Source organism: Ovis aries, chromosome 21, assembly GCF_016772045.2.
Source record: "Ovis aries strain OAR_USU_Benz2616 breed Rambouillet chromosome 21, ARS-UI_Ramb_v3.0, whole genome shotgun sequence".
NCBI lineage: Eukaryota > Metazoa > Chordata > Mammalia > Artiodactyla > Bovidae > Ovis > Ovis aries.
Window position 1 is genome coordinate 32,354,821 of NC_056074.1, and position 26,402 is coordinate 32,381,222.

Here is a 26,402-nt window from a genome sequence, read left to right on the forward strand (position 1 = left end):
TAAATTTCCCAGCTGACACCCGAGTCCCTTCTCATAACCATTCCTCTATATTCTCTCTGTATTAACTATAATATCCTCTAGAGCAGCAGCTCCCCTACTTTTTGGCACCAGGGACTGGTTTCATGGAAGACAATTTTGCTCTGGGCTGTGGGTGGGGGAATGATTTCAAGGTGACTCAAATATATTGCATTTATAGTGCAATTTATTTCTATTACTATTACATCAGCTCCACCTCAGATCATCAGGCATTAGATTCCGGAGGTTTGTGGACCCCTGCTCTAGGGAATAATGTCCCTCATGGGTCTCCCCAATACTATAAAAAGACTTCTCCTTCATTGGAAAAATATCAAAGCTAGTCCCTTGGTTTTGTGGGGTTTATTTTACGGTGTCCTAACTTCTTTAAGGGCCTCCCAGGTAGCAATAGTGATAAAGAACTCGTCTGCCAATGCAGGAAACATAAGAGCTGCAGGTTCCATCCCTGGGTTGGGAAGATGCCCTGGAGGAGGGCATTACAACCTACTGCAGTATTCTTGCCTGGAGAATCCCATAGACAGAGGAGCCTGGTGGGCTACAGTCCATGGGGTCAGTAAGAGTCAGACACAACTGAAGTGATTTAACACGCAGGCACGCACACACACAACTTCTTTAAAATGGGTGACTCCATACCCAGCACACAGGGAACCTACAATTGCAGAAGCCTAAGGCAGTTGCCAGGAGCACCAGGAATCAATGGTTGGTGATCAAACCCCTTCCTCCAGGCTTCAGGCATTAGGCCTCGAGCAGCTTGCAGAAGTGTCTGTACTTCTGACCCTCATTTATAAAATGGGGATGGACACACAGCTGTGAGTGTTAAGTGAGGTACTATGCATGGCAGGTGAACAGAGCAGGACCAAAAAAACAGCAAGACTTCACAAACGTTCACTAGAAATTTTATTATTACTAAACACGTCTCTACCTACTTAATCACCCAGTCCATTCGCATTCTCACCGAGCTACATCACCTAGATGACAATAACTCCCATGGACTTACTGCCCATGGCACTTTCCTATGAAGACAGATCCTTCCTCCCTCTGCTTTTGCTTGGCTGAAGGTTAAGAATCCTGAAGCTGGGCAGCAGGGCATAGGGAAGCACTAACTATTTAATAAAGATCAGTGATGAGACCTGGACGAATCCACACACAGTCCGGAACCATTTGTCTTATGCTCTGGAGGAGGAATCTGTATGCATAGCATTAAATAATCATCGGGCAGCCGGAGTGGAAAACAGCAAGTTCAGTATCTTGGGCCTAGATAAATAAATGTCTCTTCCTTAGCAAGAGCAAAGCCACTGGGGGAAACCAAAGAATCAGGGACCTGGAATCCCTCCCTAAAACACTGAGGTGTTTGGAAAAGTGCAGCCTGGGTTTTTAACCTGGGATGCAGGACAAGCAGGAAAGAGCAAGGCCTGCCCCAATCATCCGAGTACAATTGAGACAGGCTGGGACCTGGGATCCTTAGCCATAATGCATGCACCTGGACACATCTCTCCTCAAGCTACAAAATGCAAAGAAGCTGTATGGGACCAAAAACAACCTGTGCATCCGAGTGCATGCCTGCTCAGTCAGTCAGTCATACCTGACTCTTTGTGACCCCATGGACTGTGCACAGTTGGGGCAAATTCTGTACCCAAGAGATACAAAGAGAACAAAAAACCCAACTGCCACTTTTGAGTAGCCTAAGCAAAAACAGAGTGTCGGGAGGAAAAGCAGGGCACTGCCTGTGCACCCTGCACTCAATACCACCAGAGGAGTGGGAAGACCACCTAGGCCACCCCTCCAGCCCGACCGACTCCTGGACCCACCCCTCCCCTCACCCCATATGTGGAACAAGCCCACCTCACCACAGGGAGCAGGCAGAGAACCTATTGTTTGTTCTCGCTCCCCTCTGCTGTAGCAGATGCCCTAGTCAAGCCTAGCCTGAATTTCCTGTCTGGCCTCTGGTCAATTCCTATTAATTGGGCCAAGCCAAGAACCCTGGTTGGTAATACAACCGGAAGTGCTGAGCCTACAGGAAGCTGTGGGCCAACAGGATCGGAGCTGCGTGGGACACAGGGACATGGGGACACTGGCTTGCAGGCCTCCCCGAGCCCCCCTGACAGTCAGTCCACGGCCGGGGAGCCAACTGGCAGTGGCCGCTAAAGTCACAGAGAAACAGCGCGGCCCTGCCAGCTCTCGGTGACAAAAGGAGTGTTTATAGCAGGCGCGCTGACAGCTGTCCGAGTGCCACATTTATTTACAAAATGTTAGTTAAATTACTGACAGTTGGCGCCGTGGAGGAGAAGCTGAGAGGAAAGCTGACATTTCTTGATCTGGCGGGTGCTCACAGCTCGGGTTCTGCTCCCCTATCCACTTATTAACGCCTTTATCTGCTGGTTGGTTTATCTATTTACAACTCCTGCCTTATTCCCCTGCCATTGCTTTCAAGAGGCTGTAAGGCATCCCGCAGTTAAACTGCCCCATGCAAAGTGGTTCCAAAGGCCCCTGGGCTAAATGCTGCCCTGAGGATGGACTGGACCACCCCTGGCTCTGCACCGGCCCAGACCAGCCTCAGAAGCTTCCAGAAAGCTTCCTGAGGACAGCTGTGCATCTCCAGCCAGTTCTCTGCAGCGCCCACCCACCGATGAGACGTGCACGCTCATGAAGTCATGAACAATCCCATCATCAGCACCATCTCATTACTCCTCATGTGCTGATCAGAGACAGGTTTCCCGAGACGAAGCTGGACAAAGCTCCTCCATTCTTTATTCTTTCTGGCAGCAGCAATTAAGACAGAGGACGAAGAGCGTGGCTGACAAGTGAATATCAGCACTGTGGCTGCAGAGTGTTAGACACTGGGATATATTTCTGACACACGTGCACAACAGCCTTTCTGCAAAGGCGGAAAAAAGCATGCACTGCCTTAAATGGTGTCTTTCACTTTTACCCTAATGCGTTTCTTCAGATGTCAAAATAATGTGTTTTCATTGACCATTTAAAATATACAGGTACGTGAAGAGTAACCCCATAGGCCTTGTCTGACATCGCACTTGAAATCATGGCTTTCACCCCTTCCCTAGCTCCCCACACTCCATCTTCTCTGCAGCCCGCAGCACCAGCTAATATTGACAGAATCCAGATTTTGTATGGAGAGTAGGTCCCCTACATACAAACCTTCAAGTTGCAAACTTTCAAAGACATGAGCATGCATTCCATCACTGTCAGATGTGGGTGAAACTGCAGCCTGCCCACCATCTCCTATTGCTTATGATCCTTCAGCTCTACCATCTCACATCTCCTCCCCTTCTCCAGTCAGTAACTCTTCTTGTCTGTTCACTGGAGGCCAGCCCCTGTGTGCCTGCTGTTATATGTACTAGTGTCTTTTTCAAGGTACTGTAAGATTTAAAATGCTTTATTTTTGTCTTTGCTTTTTTATGTATTATTTGTGTGAAACGTATTATAAACCTATTAGAGTGCAGTACTAAACAGTCGATTGTGTTAGTTGGGTCCCTAGGCTAACTATGCTGGACTTAACAACAAATTGGTCTTAACAAATGCGCTCTCAGAGTGGAACTTGTTTGTGTGTAGACCACTTACTGGATCTTGTTTCTATTTGTCTCTTCTCCCAGAAGAAAGCTCCATGAGGGCAGGGATTGTCTTGTGAACTAGCAGATTCCACAGTGGCTAGAATTCTGCCTGGCACATGGCTGGCAGACAATTAATATCTGCTGAGTAAAATCAAAGGTGACCTGGCCACACACAGAATCCACTGCTTAGTCTGTGTCTGGGCAGACCCCAGACCCTGACTCAGATGTGAAATGGGCCAGGTCATGGCTGTGGGGAACAGACCAACCAGCCCAGAAAGCCCAGATGCCCTCCAGGATAGGGCCAGCTTCAGTGACCTTCTGCTGTTGTTCCAAGCACGGTAGTGCTTTGGCCTTACAGCCCAGCCACCGCAGCCCCCTCCAGCCTCTTCCCTGACGTCCCAAGTCCCCTTCTGTGCCCCACAACGTGGCCCTCCCACAACCCACGCCATAGCTGGCTCCCAGACCAGCAGTGGGGTCCTTCTCCAACTCTTCCCATGCCCTGATTCTGGTGAGGCTGGAGGCTTGTCGAGGCACCATGCCCTATATATCCTGGTAGACCACACGGGGCCCACCAAAACCACACACACAATATAGTATGTGTGCAAAAAGCCTTAAGACCCAGATGGAGCATCATGGGCTCAAAGGGTAGGCTATTTTTACTTTTATTCGATTTTACAACATCGGCCTTCTTCCAGTTTTGGAAAACCAAAATTTAATTTGTTTTAATTTAATAAATACAAAAAACACAAGAAGAAAATCAAAGTCACTTATGATTCCCCGACCCTGAAGCTGTATGAGCATCATCATGCTGGTAGAAAGGCCTTCCGCTGCTTATTATTTTTTGCAGGCACTTGTGTGCACACACTCACATTCCAGGGCTTTGAACCATTTTTGATTGATGAATTAGAGACCAGTTAATTATCTGAAATGACTTAGAGGTCTGCCTTTATGCACACTCAGATCATATTAATTTCAAATTATTAAAAAATACCCAAAGTTAAATGAAAAACACTTGCAGGATAATAAATAAAATGTATTTTTACATAAAGAAAAAAAAATTGTATCCAAAACAATATACTGTTTAAGGATATCTATAGATTTGGTAAAACTTCTTTAAAAAAAGGAATGAAATGATCTAAAAGTTCAGGGCTGTGGTCAGCTCCTCAGAGACAAGGTATAAAATAGTGGGAACATAGGAGGTTTCACAGCTTTTAAAAGGAAGAGAGGAGGGCACATAAGTGAACAACTGGTTATGTTTTTTAAACACAGACATGATACATGTACTTGACATATAAAATGTTTCATAATAAAAAGGAAAATAATCCATGTTTGGCTCGCAGGTTTCATAAAATATTCTGCTACTCAAGCAAACATTTCATCAAACCATTACTAACGGCCAGTCATAAGCCAGGCCCATTGTGAGGGGCTGTGAAGATCTAGCTGACCTCAAAATGAATACAGAGGAAGGAGGACCAATCTCAGGTCAATGAGTGACGTGCATCCTTCATCGCACCCACCTGCTTGGTCCGTGACCCACCTTCACTTTCTGTGCTGTGCTTCGTGGCTCAGTCATGTCCGACTCTGCGACCCCATGGACTGTAGCCCACCAGGCTCCTCTCTGTCCATGGGATTCTCCAGGCAAGAACACTGGAGTGGGTAGCCTATCCCTTCTCCAGGGGATGTTTCTGATCCCGACTTTCTAGTAGAAAAGAACTTAGAGGGACTTCCCTGCCAGTCCAGTGGTAAACACTCTGAGTTGCCGATGCAAGGGGCACAGGTTCAATCCTTGGTCAGAGAACTAAGATCCCACATGCTGTGTAGCATGGCCAATAAAATATGCTTTTTAATTATATCATATAATCTACCATTTAAAACAAGTAATAGAAAATAAACAACAAATTATGAAATTAATAGAAATTATAGAATTAATGATACTTTCTACATGGTGCTAGTAGTAAAGAATCTGCCTGCCAATACAGGAGATTTATTAGACTTGAGTTTGATCCCTGGGTCAGGAAGATTCCCCTAGGGAGGGCACAGCAATCCACTCCAATATTCTTGCCTGGAGTATCCTATGGACAGATGGGCCTGGGGGGATACAGAGTTGCAAAGAGTCAGCCACGACTGAAGTGACTTAGCACTCATAGAATTAATGGAATAGTTAAAAATATATTTCTGATAGTAACTATATGTAAAAAGACAAAAACAAGAGTGTGTTTAATTAATATTTTATCAGCAACTCAGCAGCATTATTGTGAAATACAGACCAAAAACACTGTCAGTGCAGACCGTAGAGTTAAGCAACAACCCAGCATCAGCCAAGGCAATCATTACAAAGCAAATGAACAATAATTACCTATTTTTTTAAATTAGTGAAAAAAGTTTCAATTAAAATAATAAAATAAGCATAGCAGATTTATGGCCTTTCTGCTGAAGCATTTATCACAAATCATTCTTTCAGGACATTTCATCAACCTCAACCATCATAAGACTGTGAGCAACAGGGGCCTGGTGAGATGGCCAAGGCTTTGATCATAAATGAGAATGAAAATCTAGTGACGGCATACTGCTTATTCACCCAAGAAACCAGTGGCCTTGAACTTGGGGGAATGTCTTGATCCATCAAGGACATCCTCACAATGTAACAGCTGGAAGTGGCCTCTTACTTTGTGAATCATTGTGAGTCTAACCAAACACAGAGATGCAGGAAAAGAGCTGATATGACAAGGGGCTCAGGTGATTTAGGGGCTGGGGAGCTCACTAAGCCTGGTGTGGGCTCTGGCCAGTCCCTGACACAGGATGCATGTCATATACAGGCTTGGCCTTACAGTTGAACACGGGTGGGACATGAAAATAATCATAAAATAAAGTTAGAAAAATGTATAAATATGCAGCAACCAAAATGATCAAACTGCTCCGGTGGTTTCAAAACACTAAGGCCAAACTGGGAAGTGGTCGCTGTGGACCCTGAGATGACCGCGGCTAAGATCTCAGCGCCGCCCTCCTCTCCTCTGCCTGCTGGAGCCAAAGATGCCCCGACCTGTGCACCTGGGTATGGTCTGTGTTTCTGTCGGGAACATCCTCCCCACGTCTACATACACACACTCCCTTCACTAGGTCAGTTCTCACTCAAAGGTCCTGTCTCAGAAAAATCTCCAACCAGTGTGTCTCAAATTAGCACCTACTCTCCACTTTCCTGGTGTTATTTAAGTCCCATTGCACAGATAAGAAACATAGAGACTCCGAGAGGTTCAACAGTTTCCCAGATCAAGCTGAGTTCCAGCTCAAAGCTACCCAACTCTGAGTCTATCGTCTTTTTCCCATTTGTAATTTTCATTTTGCTTTCCATTTAATTTCCCCATTTTTGCCCAACTTTCTTTTTCGCTCATTTTCAATGTTTTTTATTGAAGCATAGTTGATTTACAAAAACCTCTATGGATTCCATCTTTTTTCCACTACAGAACACATTCTCAATGAGCATGTTTTATGCAGACAGACAAGAATTGAGAAGCCTCTATGTTTAGGCTCTGCATTTATGTATTATACCTAACCAGGCTATAAAGAAAATCCACAGGGCAGGCATCTGACTATCAGAAGCTGACCTGTGTCGACCCGTCTCCTTTAAGTCCTATAATTTCATGTCTCTGTTACAACTTCAAACAGTCAGCCCTTCTCGGGGTCAAATTGCACACTATCAAGGGGCCCACCTTTCGTAATGCTTTCCTTTTTGTTAGGAAAACCTGAATAGGCTGTGAATAGGATTTTGTTGTGAATAGGATTTTTAAGGTCTGTTGAAAATGTAGGCTTGAAGGGACAGTATCAACAGAGTGAGCCTCAGCCAAGTGCATTTGGTCCAACTGGACAGACGGGCACCGGCTCTAACATACCTTAGGTGAAAACAGAAGGCAGTAGAGAAATCATCTGTTTTGGGTACAGATTCAAAACATTATACATCTAAACCTCTCATCTAGGCTAATTCTCCAAGTCTTCCAACCAGAACTCTCGAAGGTCAGGCCTGTCTGTCCTACAGACTAGGGGGCGTCTGGGGAGGGGGCAGGACCTGGCCTCTAATGACTCCCGCCACCTGGTTGGAGCCAGTCCAGCAGCCCCGGGGGCTCCTTAGAGCCAGGCAACAGTTATTTTCCATATAAACGGTACAAGCTAAGCAACTATTTTTTCAATATCAAGATCACCCTAAGGGCAGGGAAATGTCAAACTGGATGGTTAATAAAGTTGGTACAAAATGCTCCAGAGGTCCGATGTTAAATTCTCAGGCACACACGGAGGTGATCCAAGGAGAGAAGAGATGTAAAGACCTCACCTTCTTAGCATACTCAGTGTGTAGGCTTGATTACCGAACAGAGATATGAAATATGTGCTAAATAATTCTTCTCAACAGCTCATTAGGCCTAATCCATCTCTGATTTCTACAAGTCCATTAATTCCAAATATGTGTCTGCTATACATACACACATTTGCACACGGTCGTAAAACGCCAGCTTAATTTCATGATGTAATATCCTGGAAATGGCAACAGGTAAGAAGTCAGATCAGATATTGGGCAGATTTTAAATGTTTATACTTTTCGTATGTGATAAATGAAGATGACAAAGAATAATGAACCCAAGAAAGATGACATTCCAGTTAAAGAACACAAGACTCACACGACTGGGCATGTGTGAGGTGGGATCCAGACAGAAAGTACCAGCTGCTACACAACCTCGACGCTGTGAGAGGCTGCACAGTCTCCACCAGGAAACTTCACATGGGAAGTAACATCGACGCAGGTGCTGGATTTGTTCAGGTGGGATTTTTATTTAGTTTCTCGTCTCCCAAAGCTGAAGGTGCTTTCATCATGTGCTTCTTCATTCTGATGTTATTCTATTTCCCAAACACACTCAACATCCTAAATCCGCCTTTTCTCATGCCTTCAGTTTTGAGACTGCCTCCTTCTCGCCCTGCTCTTCTTATACTAGATCATGGAACTTGCCGATTCATCTGCCTAGAATGTGTTTCCTGCTGATCCCTATAGAGCTGTCCCCACTATTAGGCCCTGGACCACCCTGCAAATGCCCCTGCCCCTGCACCCCACCCATATTTAGCTTTTCACCACGCAGCATGTTGTTTGTCTACTGATTTCTGTGTTGACAGCTGGTGCCCGTCTGGTACAGTTGTACAGGTTGTGCACTGCTCAAAGAGTACCAAGTAGAAGAAGCTGCATTAGTGCAGGTCTGTCTCTCCAAACAGGAGTCCTACTGAATGCGTCAGGCTGGAAGAAGAGCGCCTATAGCTAAGTGGTCGGCACAAGTTGCAGGCTGGGAGAAGATTACTCTCCTTCACTCTGTACAACGTGTAGCTCCTGTTCTCCTGTGGGGAGAGAGGGACTGGGACCTAGAACAATGCCTGGCCCACAAGAGATGCACAGTAAGTGGCCCAAGCAACACATGGATACAGTACAGATTCAGGAAGGTCCTAGTGGCACAGTGGTAAAGAATCTGCCTTCTACGTAGGAGATGCGGGTTCGAGCCCTGGGGTGGGCAGACTCCCTGGAAAAGAAAATGGTAATCCACACCAGTATTCTTGCCTGCGAAATCCCATGGGCAGAGGAGCCTGGCAGGGTACTGTCCACGGGATAGCAAAGAGTTGAACAGGACTTAGTGACTAAACAACAACAGGAAGCTCCTATCCTGTGCAGCCACTGTTTATCATCCTGAAACAACAATGAAAGCAAAAGGATCCAGCCTCTGGACCGCAAAATCCTGGAGTAGAACCACTTCACACCCGCAGTCTCTGCTCGGCCTCTGTTTCTTGCAGACCTGCCCACACAACGCCTTTCTCTCTTCCCTTGTCCCTGTCCCCAAAGCCATAGGTGACGGCCCCACCACCCGGCTGCTCTTTTAAAATCTGCCCTCTGACAGCAATTCTCTCCTTCCTCTTCAACATTTTAAGGAACAAGCCTAAAAATCATCCCATCTGTCTCTTTTGTGTGTCAGTTAAAACACTGAATGTTAGAATATCTCCAGCACAAAAGGTTACTCTAAATAAGACACCTCCAGCCATTAATGAGCAATTTGTCATCTAAAAGGTATCTCCACTAATTACAGCGTGTCTCAAACCGCAGCCATTACAGACATGTGCTAATTTACTTCAAGGTAGAACTTTTCTTTGTCACTGGTTTTCACAAACTTGTAGAGTAAAGCAGACACATGACTTGGTTCAGAGATGTAAAGACTCAAGCAAAGGGAAATCAAACATCTGCAGCTTCAGTTTGAAAAGGCCATAGTTCCTCCTTTCAGACACAGGCAAAAACCACCAAAAGCCTGGGCAAGAAATTTTAATAAGTGCTTAAGTTTGGATTTAAAAAAATTGATCCGTGTGTTTCTATGCTGCTGAAATCAGACAATATGACTTACAACAGTTGTGCTGAATTAGAGAGTAAAGCTAGCTACTGTAACAAATGAACTCCAGAATCGCAGAAGCTTATCACAAAGGAAGTATATTTTAGTACATTTTTCCCTCATGCACTAATCTAAGGAGTGAGGTTCTGGGTCAGCTGGCGGGGCGGGGGCTGAAGCCCTCTCTGAGAACATTCGATCACTTGGCTCATGAACCATCTGCCAAATAGGCCACGGTTCCCAAGGTAATTTTGGGCACCAACATCCAGATGGTGCAAGGTGAAAGAGTCTGAAGTATTTCACATGGGAGATTTTTAGGGGCCAATCCAACATCATTTTTGCTCACCTTTGGGTAGAACTCTGTCATCTGGCCACAGCTAAATTCAAAAGAGGCTGGGAAACACAGTCAAGCTTTGTGGCAGAAGGTGGGTAAAAAACTTTATATACATACATACATATATATATGTATGTATATATATATATATATATATATAACAGACCTAAATATATATATATAGTATATATTTATGTGCTATGCTGTGCTTAGTTGCCCAGCTGTGTCCAACTCTTTGCAACGCTATGGACTGTAGCCCACCAGGTTCCTCTGTCTATGGAATTTCCCAGACCAGAATACTGGAGTGGGTAGCCATTCCCTTCTCCAGGGGATCTTCCCCACCCAGGGATTGAACCCAGGTCTCCCACATTGCAGGCGGATTCTTTACCATCTGAGCCACCAGGGAAGCAACTGCACTCCAATGAAAATTCTTTTTAGAAAAAGGTGTAATCAGTCTCTACAACTTAGATATTTGTCAACAGCTAAGAATCTCTTCCTCAGATGTAAGAAACTGAACGGAGCAGGATGGATCTGTTCCCACTCCCCACGTGGGAAAGGAGCGGGAGTGGGAACACTGATTTTCTCAGCAGCCTCTCATGGTGGGTTGTGACAGAGCTGCGACTAAATCTCATGTCACCCTGGCCCCAAACCACTGCTGACATTCCCAAGGCATCAAAATCTGCCAAGACTCTTCAAAATCCTCCACAGCAAAGATGCCCCTGAAACGGCAGGTCTGCACCAACCAACGCCAGCTTGGGCTCCGGCGCCCCAATTCTTGTTCCACGTGCCTCTCGGCAGTGCCCCCAGGGTCACAGGACACATCAGCACGCGGCGCCCACAACGGAGACGTTCCGCACTCCATCCTTACCAGCTAAACTACGCTAACGCTGAGTGCTGGACACTGCTTGCAATGCCCCATACTTCACTCAGGGGTCAGCATTCCTATGATCAGTTCCCTTAAATGATGACAAAACAGAGGCCTAGGGAGGTGGATCAACGTGCCGAAGGTCACACAACTGCAAAGTGGGGTAGAACCAGGACTGGAACCCCAGAGAACGGTCTGGCCTCAGACTCTGCACTCCATCCACGTGCTCCACAGCCTCAAGGTACAATTTCCTGTTTCAGGAAAGTGTCAGACAAAATAATGGACATTGAACAATGTGTTAACTTTCAGGCTCACAGGCTGCTTTCTGCCTGACTGCCATTTCCTTCCCTCCTCCCCAGCCCAAGTTTATAAGCTTTAAGCTAGAAACTAATCCCGATTTTCAAGTGTTTATTAGATTTTCTATAAAACCTCTTGTGAAGCTGGAATTGTAAAGGTCCTCTTGATTCTGGGTGTGTAGACTTTATGAAGTGTATCACGCTACCCCGTGACTCCTTCCGCAAGGCCTGACCCCCCTGCAGTCTAGAAAACAAGGCTGAGTCCCATACACCCCCCTCTGAGCTCTGTGTAAAAACCCCAAACCTAGGCCAAGAAAGAGTCACTCCTGAATCACCTTTTTCCAATAAAGGATAAATACTTCTCACTATTAGCAGCTTACTATGATTCCTAATAAAGTTCTCATTCACTCGAAAAATACTCCTTGATCTATGCCATGTTCCAGGCGGTAATTTAGCCACTATAAATGAGAGTAATAAAACCAATGGCCTTGGGGATCTCACATTTTAGTGGAAGAGGCAATAAATAACTATCAGATAAATAAATAACAGAATTTCCTAAGTGTTTAGGGCTATCGAGAAAGTTGAAGTTAGGTAGGGGGATGGAGTGATGTGAGGGTATAACTATTTCATATAGCGTGGTCTGGAAGGTCCTCTCTGAGAATGGGAGACTGGAGCAGAAAATGCGATTGCCATGAAGGAGCCACCCTAGTGGGTCCTGGGAGAGGAAAGAATGTGTCTTCAGCAAGAATGGACTTGCTGGGTTCAAGGAACAAGGAAGGTTGGCGAGCGGGGCAGGGAGGATGGGGGGACAGGCGCACACCAGGTAACACCGTCTTTTACACGCATTTCATTCTCAATATAACCGGAAGCCACTATAGGACTTTAAACAGAGGGACAAGATTCCATTTATGTTCTGAAATGATACCTTGACGTACTAGGTGAGAATAGACTCTGGGAGAACAGACATAGAGGCAGGAAGACCAGATGAGATGCCCCTGGAATGGTCCTGGAGAGAGCTGATAGTGGCTTTCGCTAGGGCGGCCATGTTCCAGATGGGGAAAGTGATCTAACTCAGGATGTGTCTTAAAGACACAGGATTTACTGATGGACTAGATATCACACAGGAGAAAAAGGAGAAACATCATATCTCAGGTGTGGGGACAGAGCAGCCGGATGAAGGGTGGTGTCTGTGCCAGATGGGGCAGACTGAAGGAAGGTCAGGTCGTCGTTGGCTGGCAATGAGTCACATGGGGCTGGTATCGAAAACACCACTTGGGCCAGGGTTTGAAACATCTGAGTCGTGAAAGTTGATGCATGGATTAACACTAGGATGGACAGCCTGGAGCTCCAGAGTGAGGAAGGCTGCTCAGGACAGAGAGTAGACACGGCAGCAAGAAGCAGGCTGAGAGTGCATAGCATGTGCTGAGTGTAACAGTATTCTAAGAGATGGGGAAGAAATATCCATAAGTCAGGACCAACAGCAAAGAGAACATCTCTTCACATCTCAGACCTCATGGAAGCAAGGACATGGGGGAAAAACAACCACCACTGATCTGACTCTGAAAGGTCTTAGTCGCTCAGTCGTGTTTGACTCTTTGTGACCCTGTCGACCATGGCCTGCCAGGCTCCCCTGTCCATGGATTTCCCAGGCAAGAATACCGGACTGGGTTGTCATTACCTTCTCCAGAGGATCTTCCTGACCCAGGGATCAAAGCCGGGTCTCCTGTATTAAAGGCAGATTCTTTACTATCTGAGCCACCAGGCAAGCCTGTGAGCTGACTCAAGGAGTGGAAATCAGACAGGAAACAGCCAAGTTTCAGATGAAGCAAAAGCTGGGGGAAGGTTCAGAGAAGAGACTGCGGATGTGAGGATATCCCTGACGACAGATTATAAAGACCAGAGGATGATAAGAAGGTTCGGGAGATTAGAGAGAGGTTTGCAACCAGGCCAGATTATGGGATGGACAGAACCGTATGGTGATTAGACTCTACAAAATGATACACAGTCTGGGACATCTCTGACTTCTGAGGTGGCTAAGATCACTGAGAGGTAAGATGCAGTAGGGTTTGTCCCAATGGTACATTAAGAAAAAGGAGTCATCAGTTCTAACTGCATCACTACCCTGCGTCAGCCTCCTAGATGTGTGTGATGGAGGCTAGGACCTGATAACCGGGAGAGAAACAATCATACCATGAGCATCGTATGTGATGATTTATTTAAGACATCTCTCTATAGCACCCAAGTGTATCAGTTTCTGGGGCTGTTATTACAGTGCATTATAACCCGCACAGCCTGAAACAACAGAAAAATACAACTCACAGTTCAGGAGGCCAGAATTCTGAAATCAAGGTGCTGCAGACACGCTCCCTATGAAACCTATAGGACAGAATTCCTCCCTGCCCCTTCTGAGCTCCGCGGCTTCCAGGCAACCTCTGGCATTCCTTGGCTTGCAGCCCCATTGCTCTAGTCTGTCTTCATCATCACCTAGTTAGCTCCCTGTGTGTCTACCATGTCTCCACAGGTCACCTTCCCATCAGGACACCAGTTGCACTGCACTGGGGTGCCACTGGACTCCAGTGCGAACTCTCCTTTATAACTACTTCCAAGGCAGGTCACATTCTGAAGTTCCAGATGTGAGGACTTCAGCAGAATTTTTGACTGGGAGGCAGTGATGCAATTCAATTCATGACACCCAAGTGCTATTTTTTTCCCAGTTTTCATGTATGATGGCTGAATCCAATTAAACATATTTTGCATATATTCCCTTTCTTACTTTGTTCCTCGTGGGTTCTGACCAGTCAGAATTGTTTTGGATTGAGCTTTCCTGATAAGTAAATTTGTCCAAAGATGATTATTCTGAGGGCAAGAGCACTTTTCCACTCATCCACTACATCACAGCCTGTTTGAAAGCCAGAGAAGATCAAGAAATTATTTCACACAAACATATCTCACTTTCCTCTGTGGGGCCAACAAAGCTTTATCTGAAGGTTGATGTCAGTTTTGTCATTTTCCATCAGTCTCATGGTTGCTGCTGCTTTCATTAAAAATTCTATTATTTTTAAAAATCCATCAGCAAGATGGTAAGATTAATTTATATGTACATAGTACAAGACAAATCTAACCTCTCTAAAGCTTTCTAAGCCAAAACATCTCACACTGACAAGGCAGCAAGTTGGCCAAATACACCCAAATCAACCCAAATAACTCAACCACATGAATCAGTGAGATTTGGGAGAAACAGATCATGAAGAACTCAGACTGTTATCTATAATTTAAACTACTTTGAGCCCTGTGGCACAGAGTTGCAGTGAGAAGGATGGTTTCTGTGGTTCCTTTAGCTCTAACATCAATTTCTATGGGCTTCCCTGTGGCTCAGACAATAAAGAATCTGCCCGCAATGCAGGAGACCCAGGTTTGATCCCTGTGTTGGGAAGATCCCCTGGAGAAGTGAACGGCAACCAACTCCAGTGTTCTTGCCTGGAAAATCCCATGGACAGAGGAGACTAGCAGGCTACAGTCTATGGGGTCGCAAAGAGTCGGACACGACTGAGTGACTGACACTTTCAAGATCAATTTCTCAGCCCAGGCACACCGGTCTTATCCCAGAACTGTACCAAATGCAGAGAGACCCTTTTATATTTTCAACATTGATATGGGGGTCCTAAGATGGCCTCTCAGTGAAGAGGTGAGGATGAGGGGAAATGCAATCTCAGGGCTTCAAAGCTGGAAGAGTTTAATCTCTCTGCCCCACTTGAGTGTCATCCCTACCCTGCTTTGCCAGCTGAGTCCAATGGACCTGTTATGGCAGAATCAGTCTTCCATGGCAAAAAAGGTACAAATCCTAAATCCGTACATCAGCTCCTGACCCCACTATTTGTGCCAGGTAACCTGTGCCAGGTAGGCTGGACAGAAAGGAGATCCAACCAGTCCATCCTAAAGGAAATCAGTCCTGAATAGTCACTGGAAGGACTGATGCAGAAGCTGAAACTCCAATACTTTGGCCACCTGATGCAAAGAACTGACTCATTGGAAAAGACCCTGATGCTGGGAAAGATTGAAGGCAGGAGAAGGGGATTACAGAGGATGAGATGGCTGGATGGCATCACCAACTCAATAGCCATGAGTTTGAGTAAATTCCTGGAGTTGGTAATGGACAGGGAGGCCTGGTGTGCTGCAGTCCATGGGGTTGCAGAGTCAGACACGAATGAGCAACTGAACTGAACTGGGCTCCAAAGATCCTTTAGCATAATTTTCCTTTTTTGGTAGGAAATTCATCTTGAGAGCCATGAACTGTCATAACTTGCTATCCAAGAATCTGTGATGAAAAATAAAGACCTTTCTCCCCACTCCATCTCTGATATAAAATAGCTCAAGAAAGCATGTGAACAAAAGATTCCTAGGATCTAAGCAGATGTGTAGGATAAACATCCAGAGAAGTATGAGCTGGGTGAAGAGGCATTCTTCTACTCATAGATCTTCCAGAAGCCAGTCATAGCTCATCCATCAAAGTGTGGGCAGTGTTTAAGCTGCAATATGTTTTAATGAAAATTGCTACATGTGTTACTATTATGTATACACATACATTCATATATGTTTACACACACACACATACACACACACACACACGGAAAGAGAGCTATAATTCTAGACTAAACTTTGTATACATTATTTCATTTTAACCCAAAGCAACCCTTTGAGGTAAGGAGTGGCTATCTTCCTTATACAGAAGAATTTGTAAAAATGGCCCAAGATGACACAGAGAAAGTCAGAGTTAGCGGAATCCTGTCTCCCAGGCCATTTTCTCTCTGGCACACCACTCCTGCAGGAATACCAATTAGAAAGATCTTGTCTGGTGAAGAGCTTTGTCTCCTTCAATTGCACTCCCCGGAAACACTCTTCCTGTTTCCTCCCTGCCTTTGGTTCCCACCTGTGATTTGAAATTGTATCTTAACCCCAACCAATTCTTCCTTTCCTAAAAATACTATCACTTGACCATTTAAAAGATGGTAATGGCATTATTTATTTATTATAGCAGGATTCCATCAACCTGCTCCTGAAGAAGCAAAATAATCTCAAAGAATGCAAGAATAACGTTACATTTTACCCTTTAGTGGAGACTCTGAACTTAAAGAAATATGATGTTCATATTACTTAAAATTTTTTCAAGTTTCCCCAGGAGAGATGCCAATGGCCCTATTTCTAGTACAACAAAGAAGGGCATTAATAGGTTGAGCTGTTACCTATTCACCTCCCAATGCCTGGGCATCCAGATAGACTGGCTTGTGGAGTCTTCACAGGCTGGTGTTTCCACTGAAATGTGTTCAATGTGAACTCTCCATGAGATAGTCCAAGATCGCTGATACCTGAAGCAAAAGTCTGGTGGAAGAACCTGGAATAAAATTCTTACTCTGAACAATCTATGGAGATTCTATGATTCTCTGATGAGAAGGGACCTCTAGAGGCCAGCTGGGTCATTCCTTATGCCTCCAGGTAACAGCAAACCACACCAAACCCTACACACTCCTATGATGCCACAGACCACACCAAACCTTACACACTCCCATGAAGCCACAGACCACACCAAACCTTACACAATCCCATGATGCCACAGACCACACCAAATCCTACACACTCCCATGATGCCACAGACCACACCAAACCCTACACACTCCCATGATGCCACAGACCACACCAAACCTTACACACTCCATCATGCCATAGACCACACCAAACCTTACACAATCCCATGATGCCACAGACCACACCAAATCCTACACACTCCCATGATGCCACAGACCACACCAAACCCTACACACTCCCATAATGCCACAGACCACACCAAACCCTACACACTCTATCATGCCACAGACCACACCAAACCTTACACACTCCCATGATGCCACAGACCACACTAAACCCTTACACACTCCCATGATGCCACAGACCACACCAAACCTTACACAATCCCATGAAGCCACAGACCACACCAAACCTTACACACTCCATCATGCCACAGACCGCACCAAACCCTACACACTCCATCATGCCACAGACCGCACCAAACCTTACACACTCCCATCATGCCACAGACCACACCTTTACACACTCCCATGATGCCACAGACCACACCAAACCTTACACAATCCCATGATGCCACAGACCACACCAAACCTTACATACTCCATCATGCCACAGACCACACCAAACTTTACACAATCCCATAAAGCCACAGACCACACCAAACCTTACACACTCCATCATGCCACAGACCGCACCAAACCTTACACAATCCCATGATGCCACAGACCACACCAAACCTTACACACTCCATCATGCCACAGACTGCACCAAACCTTACACACTCCCATCATGCCACAGACCACACCTTTACACACTCCCATGATGCCACAGACCACACCAAACCTTACACAATCCCATGATGCCACAGACCACACCAAACCTTACATACGCCATCATGCCACAGACCACACCAAACCTTACACACTCCATCATGCCACAGACCACACCAAACCTTACATACTCCATCATGCCAAGACCAAACCCTTACACACTCCATCATGCCACAGACCACACCACGCCCCCCCATACCCAATTCCTAAAACACTTTCAGAAAGAGAGTTCTTGTGCCCAGGACAAAGAAGAGCAAAAAATGCACTTGCTTTCTGGGAATAGACAAAACTGACGACGAAGAAAAGGAACAGAATGGGAACGTCCTTTGTTACAAAAAGAGCAGGCCTAGAAAACAGACAAAACCTGTCCAAGCCCAGACACTGCACCTGACCGTGGGGAAATGGCTGGGAAACGGCCCCCTCGGCCTTCCAGTCCTTTGCTTTTCCGACGTGTAAAACTGGAATCATAACTGGCTCTGCCTCGTGGAGCAGCTCTGAGTGTTCAGAATGTCTCTGCTGGTAGGGTGCTCAGTGCCTGCCTGACACATTGTCCCACAGAGTCACAGGCAGAGCTGATACAGGCTAAGAATGCTGACTTCAGTGGCTGAGAGGAGAAGCAGTTGGGAGAGAGCTTGGTAGTAAATGCTGGCCAGGTCTGTTGGAGGCATCCCATGTGGTGTGAGGCCTGTGCACTTAGAAGTGCAAGGTGACCTTGTCTCAGGCACACAGGTAAGCAAGGGCTCACAGTGTGTGATGTGGTGTGGGCTGGGCGTCAGCTCCTCCTCACTCTGCAGGAAGCCCTCCTTGTGTGAGCTGATGGTCACCAGTCTCACTATCTGGAAAACTAGATGGCTGAACCGCCTGGTCTCTGCCATTCTTTTCTCAAAAGAAAAGAGAAGCATTTCTGCAAATCACCTAATCTTATAGGTGAGGAGTCCCTGAGAACCAGGCTGTCGCTCTGCACCTTCTTCAGGTTTTCCTGTGAACCCACATGCCCTTTTCCTTCCGTCCAGCATTTGGCTGCGTTTTCAGCTTTCCCATTTTAGTTTTTGGCTCCTTAACAGGCTGAGTGTGCTTCCAAGAGCCTCCCTCCACAGTCCCATCTGTCCAGGCTCTTCTGAGCCTCAGTCCCCCAGCAGGAGGCCTGGCAAAGTGAGTGGACAGAGGTCCATCCTGGGAGGGGCCAGGGCAGCACCCGCTTCCCAAGTGGCATTGCTATTCTGCAGGAGTTAACTCAGAAGCAACGAATCAATAGTTACACGACCAGACACCCACTGACAGCAGCCTCCAAACAGACAGAAAGAAAGATGGGCAGAGAGGCGCCTTTCTGTGCCCCTCTTTATCTTGAAAATGCTCATTTCCCTGAGATCTATCTGGGGCTGAGTACATTCTCAGAGAGTAGCAGCTCTTCAAAAGCTAAAGGACTGGGCAGGAAAGTGACCTGGCAGAAAGATAGCATGTGTCATGGGTGCGGTTATGAAATAGCAGACAATTGACAAAGACCATCTGTGATCTGGACAGAAGGACACCAGTTCAATGACTTCTGTGTAGCTGTGCCCTCCTCAAGAGCACCCTCATGCCCAGCACAGCATGACCCAGACAGAAATGACATTGAGCCAGGAACACACCCAGGCCAAGGACAATACTGGGCCACTGAGGACAGAGGGCAGAGAGGGCAAGGAGGAGATGGTGATCTCAGACCCGCATGTCTTCCTCCACTCATGCAAGCGCTACATCCTGAGCACCTAGCATCTCCCAGATGCTGCACAGGATAAGACAGGAAAAGACAGAGAAGCCACCGAGCCCCAAAGAAGTTACAACCCAGGTGGGGAAGACAAACCCACGAGCACATAACCAGACACACGAATGGAAAAACTGCTCTGAAAATAATCCAGGATGACATGCCAGCCCAAGCCTGGTGGAAGTGCTAGGGAATCACTTTCATCTGGGTGTCAGGCTAGAGGGAGGGGATTCCATCTGAGCTGAGGCCAAAATGATGAAGAGCCACCGCCGTGGGAAGAGCTGAAAGAGGGGCACCACCACAAAGGGAGCCACACGTGGGAAGGCTTCTAGCAAGAGTAATCTTTCTGTGTTCAAGAAACTTAAAGAAGTTCAGGGTTGTCCACAGCACAGCAAGGGAAGGAAGCCAGGCTTTATTAGCAAAAACCCTGGTCCAAGTCATGCACTAGGAACTAGGGACAGAAAGCTGAAGGCGGCATAATTCTGGCTTCAAGAGGCCACGCAGTAGCTGGAGAGACTAACAGAGGACCCACCAGCTTTCAGAGTGAAATGTTAAAGGCTTTCCAAACCTGAGTAACACGCTGCAGCCTCCTGCAGCGGAAGAGGCCCCGTGGGGTTCCTCAAGTACGGAAACCACATTGTTCTCTGCTATCCCCTGGAACTGCTATATGAAACCCCACTTCCGTCTTATACATTTCTCAGACTTTTTATTCTTTACTCACTTTTTTTTTTTTTTTAATAAAACATCCCGTAGTGGCAAAGCCTTGGGTCTAGGGACAGGACAGAAAGTATAGTTCAGCTCTGATACCCACTTACCAGATCTCACCCAAGGAGACAACTGACTTCACCAGTTGCCTCATTTGGGGAATCTATGAAAACGTGACATGCATCATCAAAGTTGTCAAATGACGTGGTGACATTTAGTGATAGTCTAATTAATGAGAGCCACACAGCTGATATCTCAGGCTCCCCTGATCCCATCAGAGCAGCACAGTCATGTCCACTGGGAGGAGGAAACTGTTCTCTGACCACAGGCAGACCACCCACCCACCCATTAATGGACACAACGTCCTCCACGGTTGATGACCTCTTTGACCTCTGCGCCCAAAGCCCAGCCTTGTGAGTTGGACCCAAGGTCCTGGGTGAGAAGCCTCAGCCTCAAGCCTTTCCAGGCCCAACATCCAGCTCACGCCCTTCAAGTAAGAACCATTCCACACATCTTGGTTGGACCACGGTTGTATGGAGACTGGGTGGTGTTTTGTTTTGTTTTGTTTTGTTTTGTTCAGTAGACATCTGTGGGCACATGGCGCTCTGGGCACAACAAACAGAATCCCTGCTTCCAAGAGCTCGCTGCTCCCCAGCCACAAGGAGAGGGGAAAAAGGGACATGAACAACACTGCAAGACAGGGCAAGAGAGAGAACGAGTGGGGAGACGCGGAGCACTCGAGAAGAGTCATCAGGAGCGCATAGGATGCGCTGGGGAAAGCTCGTCCTGCAGAGTCTCAACTCGGCTTTCCAGCTGGGCCACTCGCTAACGAGTGATCTTAGGTCAATTCCCCTCTCTGTGTCTCAGCGTCCTCATCTATAAAACGGAGATGCCTGTGTGTGTGCTAAAGTCACTTCAATCATGTCTGACTCTTAGTGGCCCCATGGACTGTAGCCGACCAGGCTCCTATGTCCATGAAATTCTCCAGGCAAGAATACTGGAGTGGGTTGCCTTGCCCACCTCCAGGAGATCTTCCTGACTCAGGAATCGAACACACGTCTCTTAGGTCTCCTGTATTAGCGGATTCTTTACAACTAGCACTACCACCTGGGAAGCCCAAAATGGAGACTTTGGGCTTGCAATTTGAGATGTAATAGATTATTACATCTATTTCAGAGAGTTGTTGTGAGGATTCATTGCGAATAACTGACCAGTAACTGATGAGGTGAAGGTGAAGTCGCTCAGTCGTGTCCGACTCTTTGCGACCCCGTGGACTGTAACCTACTAGGCTTCTCTGTCCATGGGATTCTCCAGGCAAGAATACTGGAGTGGATTGCCTTTTCCTTCTCCAGGAGATCTTCCTGACCCAGGGATCAAACCGGGTCTCCCGCATTGGAGGCAGACGCTTTAACCTCTGAGCCACCAGGGATTACGATAGTAACTGATAGTACTATGCATTTATTTTGGAGAAGGAAATGGCAACCCACTCCAGTATTCTTGCCTGGAGAATCCCACAGACAGAAGAGCCTGGCAGGCTATGGTTCAGAGAGCTGGACATGACTGAAGCGACTTAGCATGCTCACATGCATGCATCTATTTAACATTATTACTACTGCCGCATAATCTGGCTTCCAAAGCTCCTAGCTGTGCAGCCTTAATCAAATGATATAAACTCTCCAAGCCTCAGTTTTAGCATCTGTAAAATGGGGCTGATCATGGCACCTACAATCAGAGGGGTGGCATTAGGGTTAAATGTTTATGTTATGAGTTTGGTGATAGGTGAGATAGTGTATAAAACACTTAGAATATTCCTTTAGGACATAGTGAGCACCCAAGAAATTTAGGTTCATATTATAATTATTATTGCACAGTCTATTGTATGAAACCTCACTCTTTTGTAAAAATATGCATACAGACTATTGGCAGAAGGGCAGAAGGAGTGGGAGACTGCAAATCGTCTGTAATTCTATTCAGACTGTGGATGCCATACTAGGTGAAAGGGTTTCTGGTTCTTCCACAAGGATCATTAGAGCTAATTGGAGGAAATAAAACCTCCTAAAAAGTTCCCTCACATTAGAATCTGCTGCTGAAGCATGCATTCTTTGGGGACTGCAAAAGATCCTCAAAAAAAACGAAACTGGTGAGAACAAAGCAGAATAAAATGAAATTAGAGCAAAAAGTCCTCTGCTGGTTGAGGAGAAAATTACAAGCATGAACCTCATGGTCACCCATGGTGACTTGGGGAGGATGGCTCCCCTGGCAGAGCTGGGGTAGTCAGGGTGAGCCCTGACCTGGGGTGGGTAGCTTGGTGACATATTGAATTAAGAAATAAGGAAGGGAGGAAAGAAAGAAGGAGGGAAGAGGAGGGAGGACAAAAGAGAGAAGAGACCAACATACACACAAAAAACCCAAAGGGAAATAACCCAGAGCCCTGAACCACTACAGAGTTGCAACCTGGAATCAGGTTATGTGCAAATTTCGTGATTTCTGCGCAAACAAAATACATTCTGAGATTTCTTACTTGCTTCTCTGCACAAAGAATCACAAGAGGCCAAGCCCATGTTTGAGTGCTTAAGGGCTTCCCCTCCACGGAAGTGCACCCCACCATGGCAGCCCTTCCTCGTCCAGTGAGGGAGGGCCTGCAGAGGACCACGCCCGTCCTACAGAGACTCGAGCACCCCCGTTTCCGTGCGGCCCAGCTCACATCCCCACTCAGGCCCGCGGCCAATGGGCTAGTGTCAGGCAGATCGCCGCTACTCTAACCCCTGCCCTGGAGGGCTCCCTCCACTGGGAGGGTCTCTCTGCTGCCTGAGGGGAAGACAGTCAGCCCCAGGGGCTGCCTAAATGTCAGAGGGTGCTCCAGGAGGGCCTCTGCGCCAGAGCTGGGCTGTGGAAGCCCCACGGTATCCCACTTCTTCCATCTACAACCAGTCAAGACCAGTGAGTCTAAACACACGTCAAAATGCAAACATCAGAGCAGAGAGAGACAGAGAGAGAGGCCCAGAGAAAGCCAGCAAGAGGCATGGTAGTGAAGACAAAGAGAGAGAAGCCAGCAGGTACACGGTCATGCGATTTTTCAAGAGGAGCTGCTCCTACCCAGGCCTGGCCCCGGGCGGAGCATATGCTGGCAGGGTCCTGATTCTCCTGAGCCTGGGGGCTGCCTGCCAAAGACCACACCCCGGCCCACCTATATCCCCTCACTGTTCCTATACTATGGGAGCGACTGTTTGCAAGACCCCTTGGTCTTGCTTCTTTATCTCCTAATGTCTATAGAGCTGACTACCTTCCACCTTCTTCAAGGTACCATTCCATTCGTGTCTACAGTGTTCTCCGGTACGACTGTCTCCGTCTTATCTCCTGGGGGCTACATCTTGCAGCCAAAGGTTGGGGGACAAAGGGCACATGCAGAGGACACTACATGCCATTCACTCTGTTGCTTCAGAGCCTTGTTTTTCTGTTTCTTTCTAAACAGTCTGAGATCAGGACACATTTGAAGCCTCCATGAAATCCTTTACAAAGCAGACACACAGCTATTTCGGGTATGAGACAGTCAAATCTTTAACCTTTGCTCAAAATCATCCCTAACTCAGGGTTTCCTGGAAGAGGTGGATCCCAGAACCAAAGAAAACCTAGCAATCCTTGGGGGCATGGGTGTTAGCTTGCCAGAGACAAAGGAGCATGGGTGCCTACAGGCTTCGACGGGCCCTTAAATCACATCCCTCCTCCGGCAGCATCCTGACAAGTCAGCTCTATAACCCATGCCCCTTCCTCAACGTTTTCTATCCCGTGGGTATTGCCTCATGCATCATCCATAAACCTTAGAAGGACAGTCACAGAAGGGGTAAAACCGTGGCTACCAGCACCAAGGTTGTCTCTCCAAGAATCTTCATGAACAGAGAATGGGAATACTGCCACACTGCCATGCAGTCAGCTCAGCGGTGGCCCAGTCTGGGAAACTTTATTTAAGCAAGCACATCTTTCTTTCCACGTACCTTCTTAACTTCTACCTCCTGCGGACTCTCATCAAATTCCAGAGCGTAAGATCCCCACTCACAACCACTGATATTCTGTGTGGCCCTCCTGTGTGTGATATGGTTTGTAGACACTAGAAATTGGAGTTAGCATTTCAGGAGGCAGGGTAGAAAGAGAGACAGGCTCATCCTACCTTACACAAAACATAGCCAAGATTCTTCTTCTCTTCCTCCTCCAGCTCCTATCAGCCTGAACCCCAGAAGTCCATCAGGATCCGACTCAAAAATGAAACCCCCTTTCCGTTGGGTAGATGAGCTTTACATACACTGCTGAGGAGGACAGTACCACTGACAGAGCAAGTGATATTTTCCAAGGGGAAGTCAGACTCATCTCCATGGCTTCGATCTCAGGGCCATGTTCAGATAGAGAAAGCGTGTCCCTCTGGTCACCAGCTCGAGGCACGAAGGTGCCCCAGGAAAGCCCAGACACAGTCAGACTCAGGACAAAACAGCCGCTCGACCAGAGTATGGGAGCTGGCTGGCAACTTCCCATGGCATGGGCAGAGTGATGGCATTCACAGGAAGCCAGACCCGACCTCTGGGACTCATTAACTTCAGAGAAGACTGCTCACGCTGAGCCCCAGCCAGGCCCCCAATCACCACGCCACCAGCTTCAGGCAACAGACGCTCAGCTCTCAGGACACTGGCCTCCGTATCAGAGACCCCCTGGCCCAGCGCCCCTCCTGCTTACAAAGTCCTGAGCCAAGGAGGCCAGGTTTGGGAAACAACTCATCTCTGGAACCGCTGAACGTTTCCCCATGACCACTACCTTCCCAGGCAGAACACCCAGCTCAGCCATTAAGTGGGCAGCCCAGCGAAGCAGCGAAGCCTCCCTGCAGGAGCTCCACAGTGCACACCTGCACCCCTAGCGCTCTCCCCCCACATCCCCTCCACAAATCACTGTCGATTCAGAGAGGGATGGCGGCTCCCTACCTGAGGGTGGCGCTCTCCCCCTGCCGGACCGTCACGTTGTCCATCGCCTTGGGGAAGGTGGCATCTCCGCTGCGCACGGGCACTCCTGTGGGTACAAGGAACAGCAGCCTGAGAGACACGACCACGAGGCACTTCCAGGGCAGGAACAGGGACCCACAGACCCCCATCCTCGACAGCCACAACTTCCCAGAACTCCGGCGGCGGCTCGGCACACGCCCCCCAGGCGCGCACAGGAAGTGGGTGGGGTGGGGGAGCGAGCACGGGGACCCGGAGGCGCGGGCTGGAGAAAAAGCGCGCAGACTCCTGCAAGTAGGGTGTTCCTCCCCAAATCGAGCCTCAGCGCTCCAGCCTCGGAGAAGCGGTTTCCACGGAGGACATCCAAAGGGGGCTGCCTCGGTGCTGCTTGGCCGAGAAGGTGGCCGAGAGAGGAGAAGCGCCAGACAGGTGCGAAGGTGCGGGCACGACTCAGGAGCCCCTTCCTTGCGTTAACAGTTCAGGCATGGCACTTGGGAGAGGAGTAAGCACTTTGGTACTAGAAGGGGACAGGGGGTGGGTTAGATCCGGCCACCCAGAGATGATCTGAATTTCTCAGTTCCAACAAGGGCAGATCCAATACTTTCTTTGTAAGTTTCGGAGGAAGGATGGCCAGCAGATAACAGTCTGTAACAATAGCTGAGCCTCAAAGTGGAGCACGCAGAAGGCGCAGGGGTGAACCAGCAGGAGAGAGAGGCTACGCCGGGCTTCGTGCGATCCGGACGGGGGTTGCTGCGGCAGCCGCCTCGGTCAACTTCCTCCGAGCCCAAATGCGCGCTGCAGCCGCCGCGATGCGGCCGGTCTTGCCTGGGCGGTCTCTGCGGCGGGGGCCCCTCGCTCGCTCGCTCGCTCGCTGGGCAAGGCGAGGCGCTGCCGGCCCCGGAGCCGTGCGGACGCCACGCTCAGCGGCCGCCCCCGGCCTCCGCGCCGCCGGCCTCCCGGGAGCAGCCCCGACGCGCGCGGGCCCCGACCGCCGGGGTTGTCATGGCAGCAGCTCCATCACTGACCGCCGCTCTCCGCGGTGCCGGCGCCGAGCGAGCGGGCGGACCGCGCGCAT

At 47.9% G+C, this 26,402-nt stretch overlaps 1 protein-coding gene across 6 annotated transcripts in view; it reads right to left on the reverse strand.

Moving 5' to 3' along the window:
* NTM (neurotrimin) overlaps nucleotides 1-26,402 on the reverse strand; it is a 964,897-nt gene that overhangs the window by 399,664 nt on the left and 538,831 nt on the right. For 5 of the 6 annotated variants that reach the window (XM_027959855.3, XM_027959853.3, XM_027959852.3 and 2 more), the window contains exon 2: nucleotides 25,313-25,397. In XM_027959855.3, coding sequence (XP_027815656.1) covers nucleotides 25,313-25,397 — 85 coding nt within the window. Of the gene's footprint in view, nucleotides 1-24,513; nucleotides 25,215-25,312; nucleotides 25,398-26,402 lie in introns of those variants that run through there. The other variant, XM_027959857.3, reaches the window with a different exon arrangement.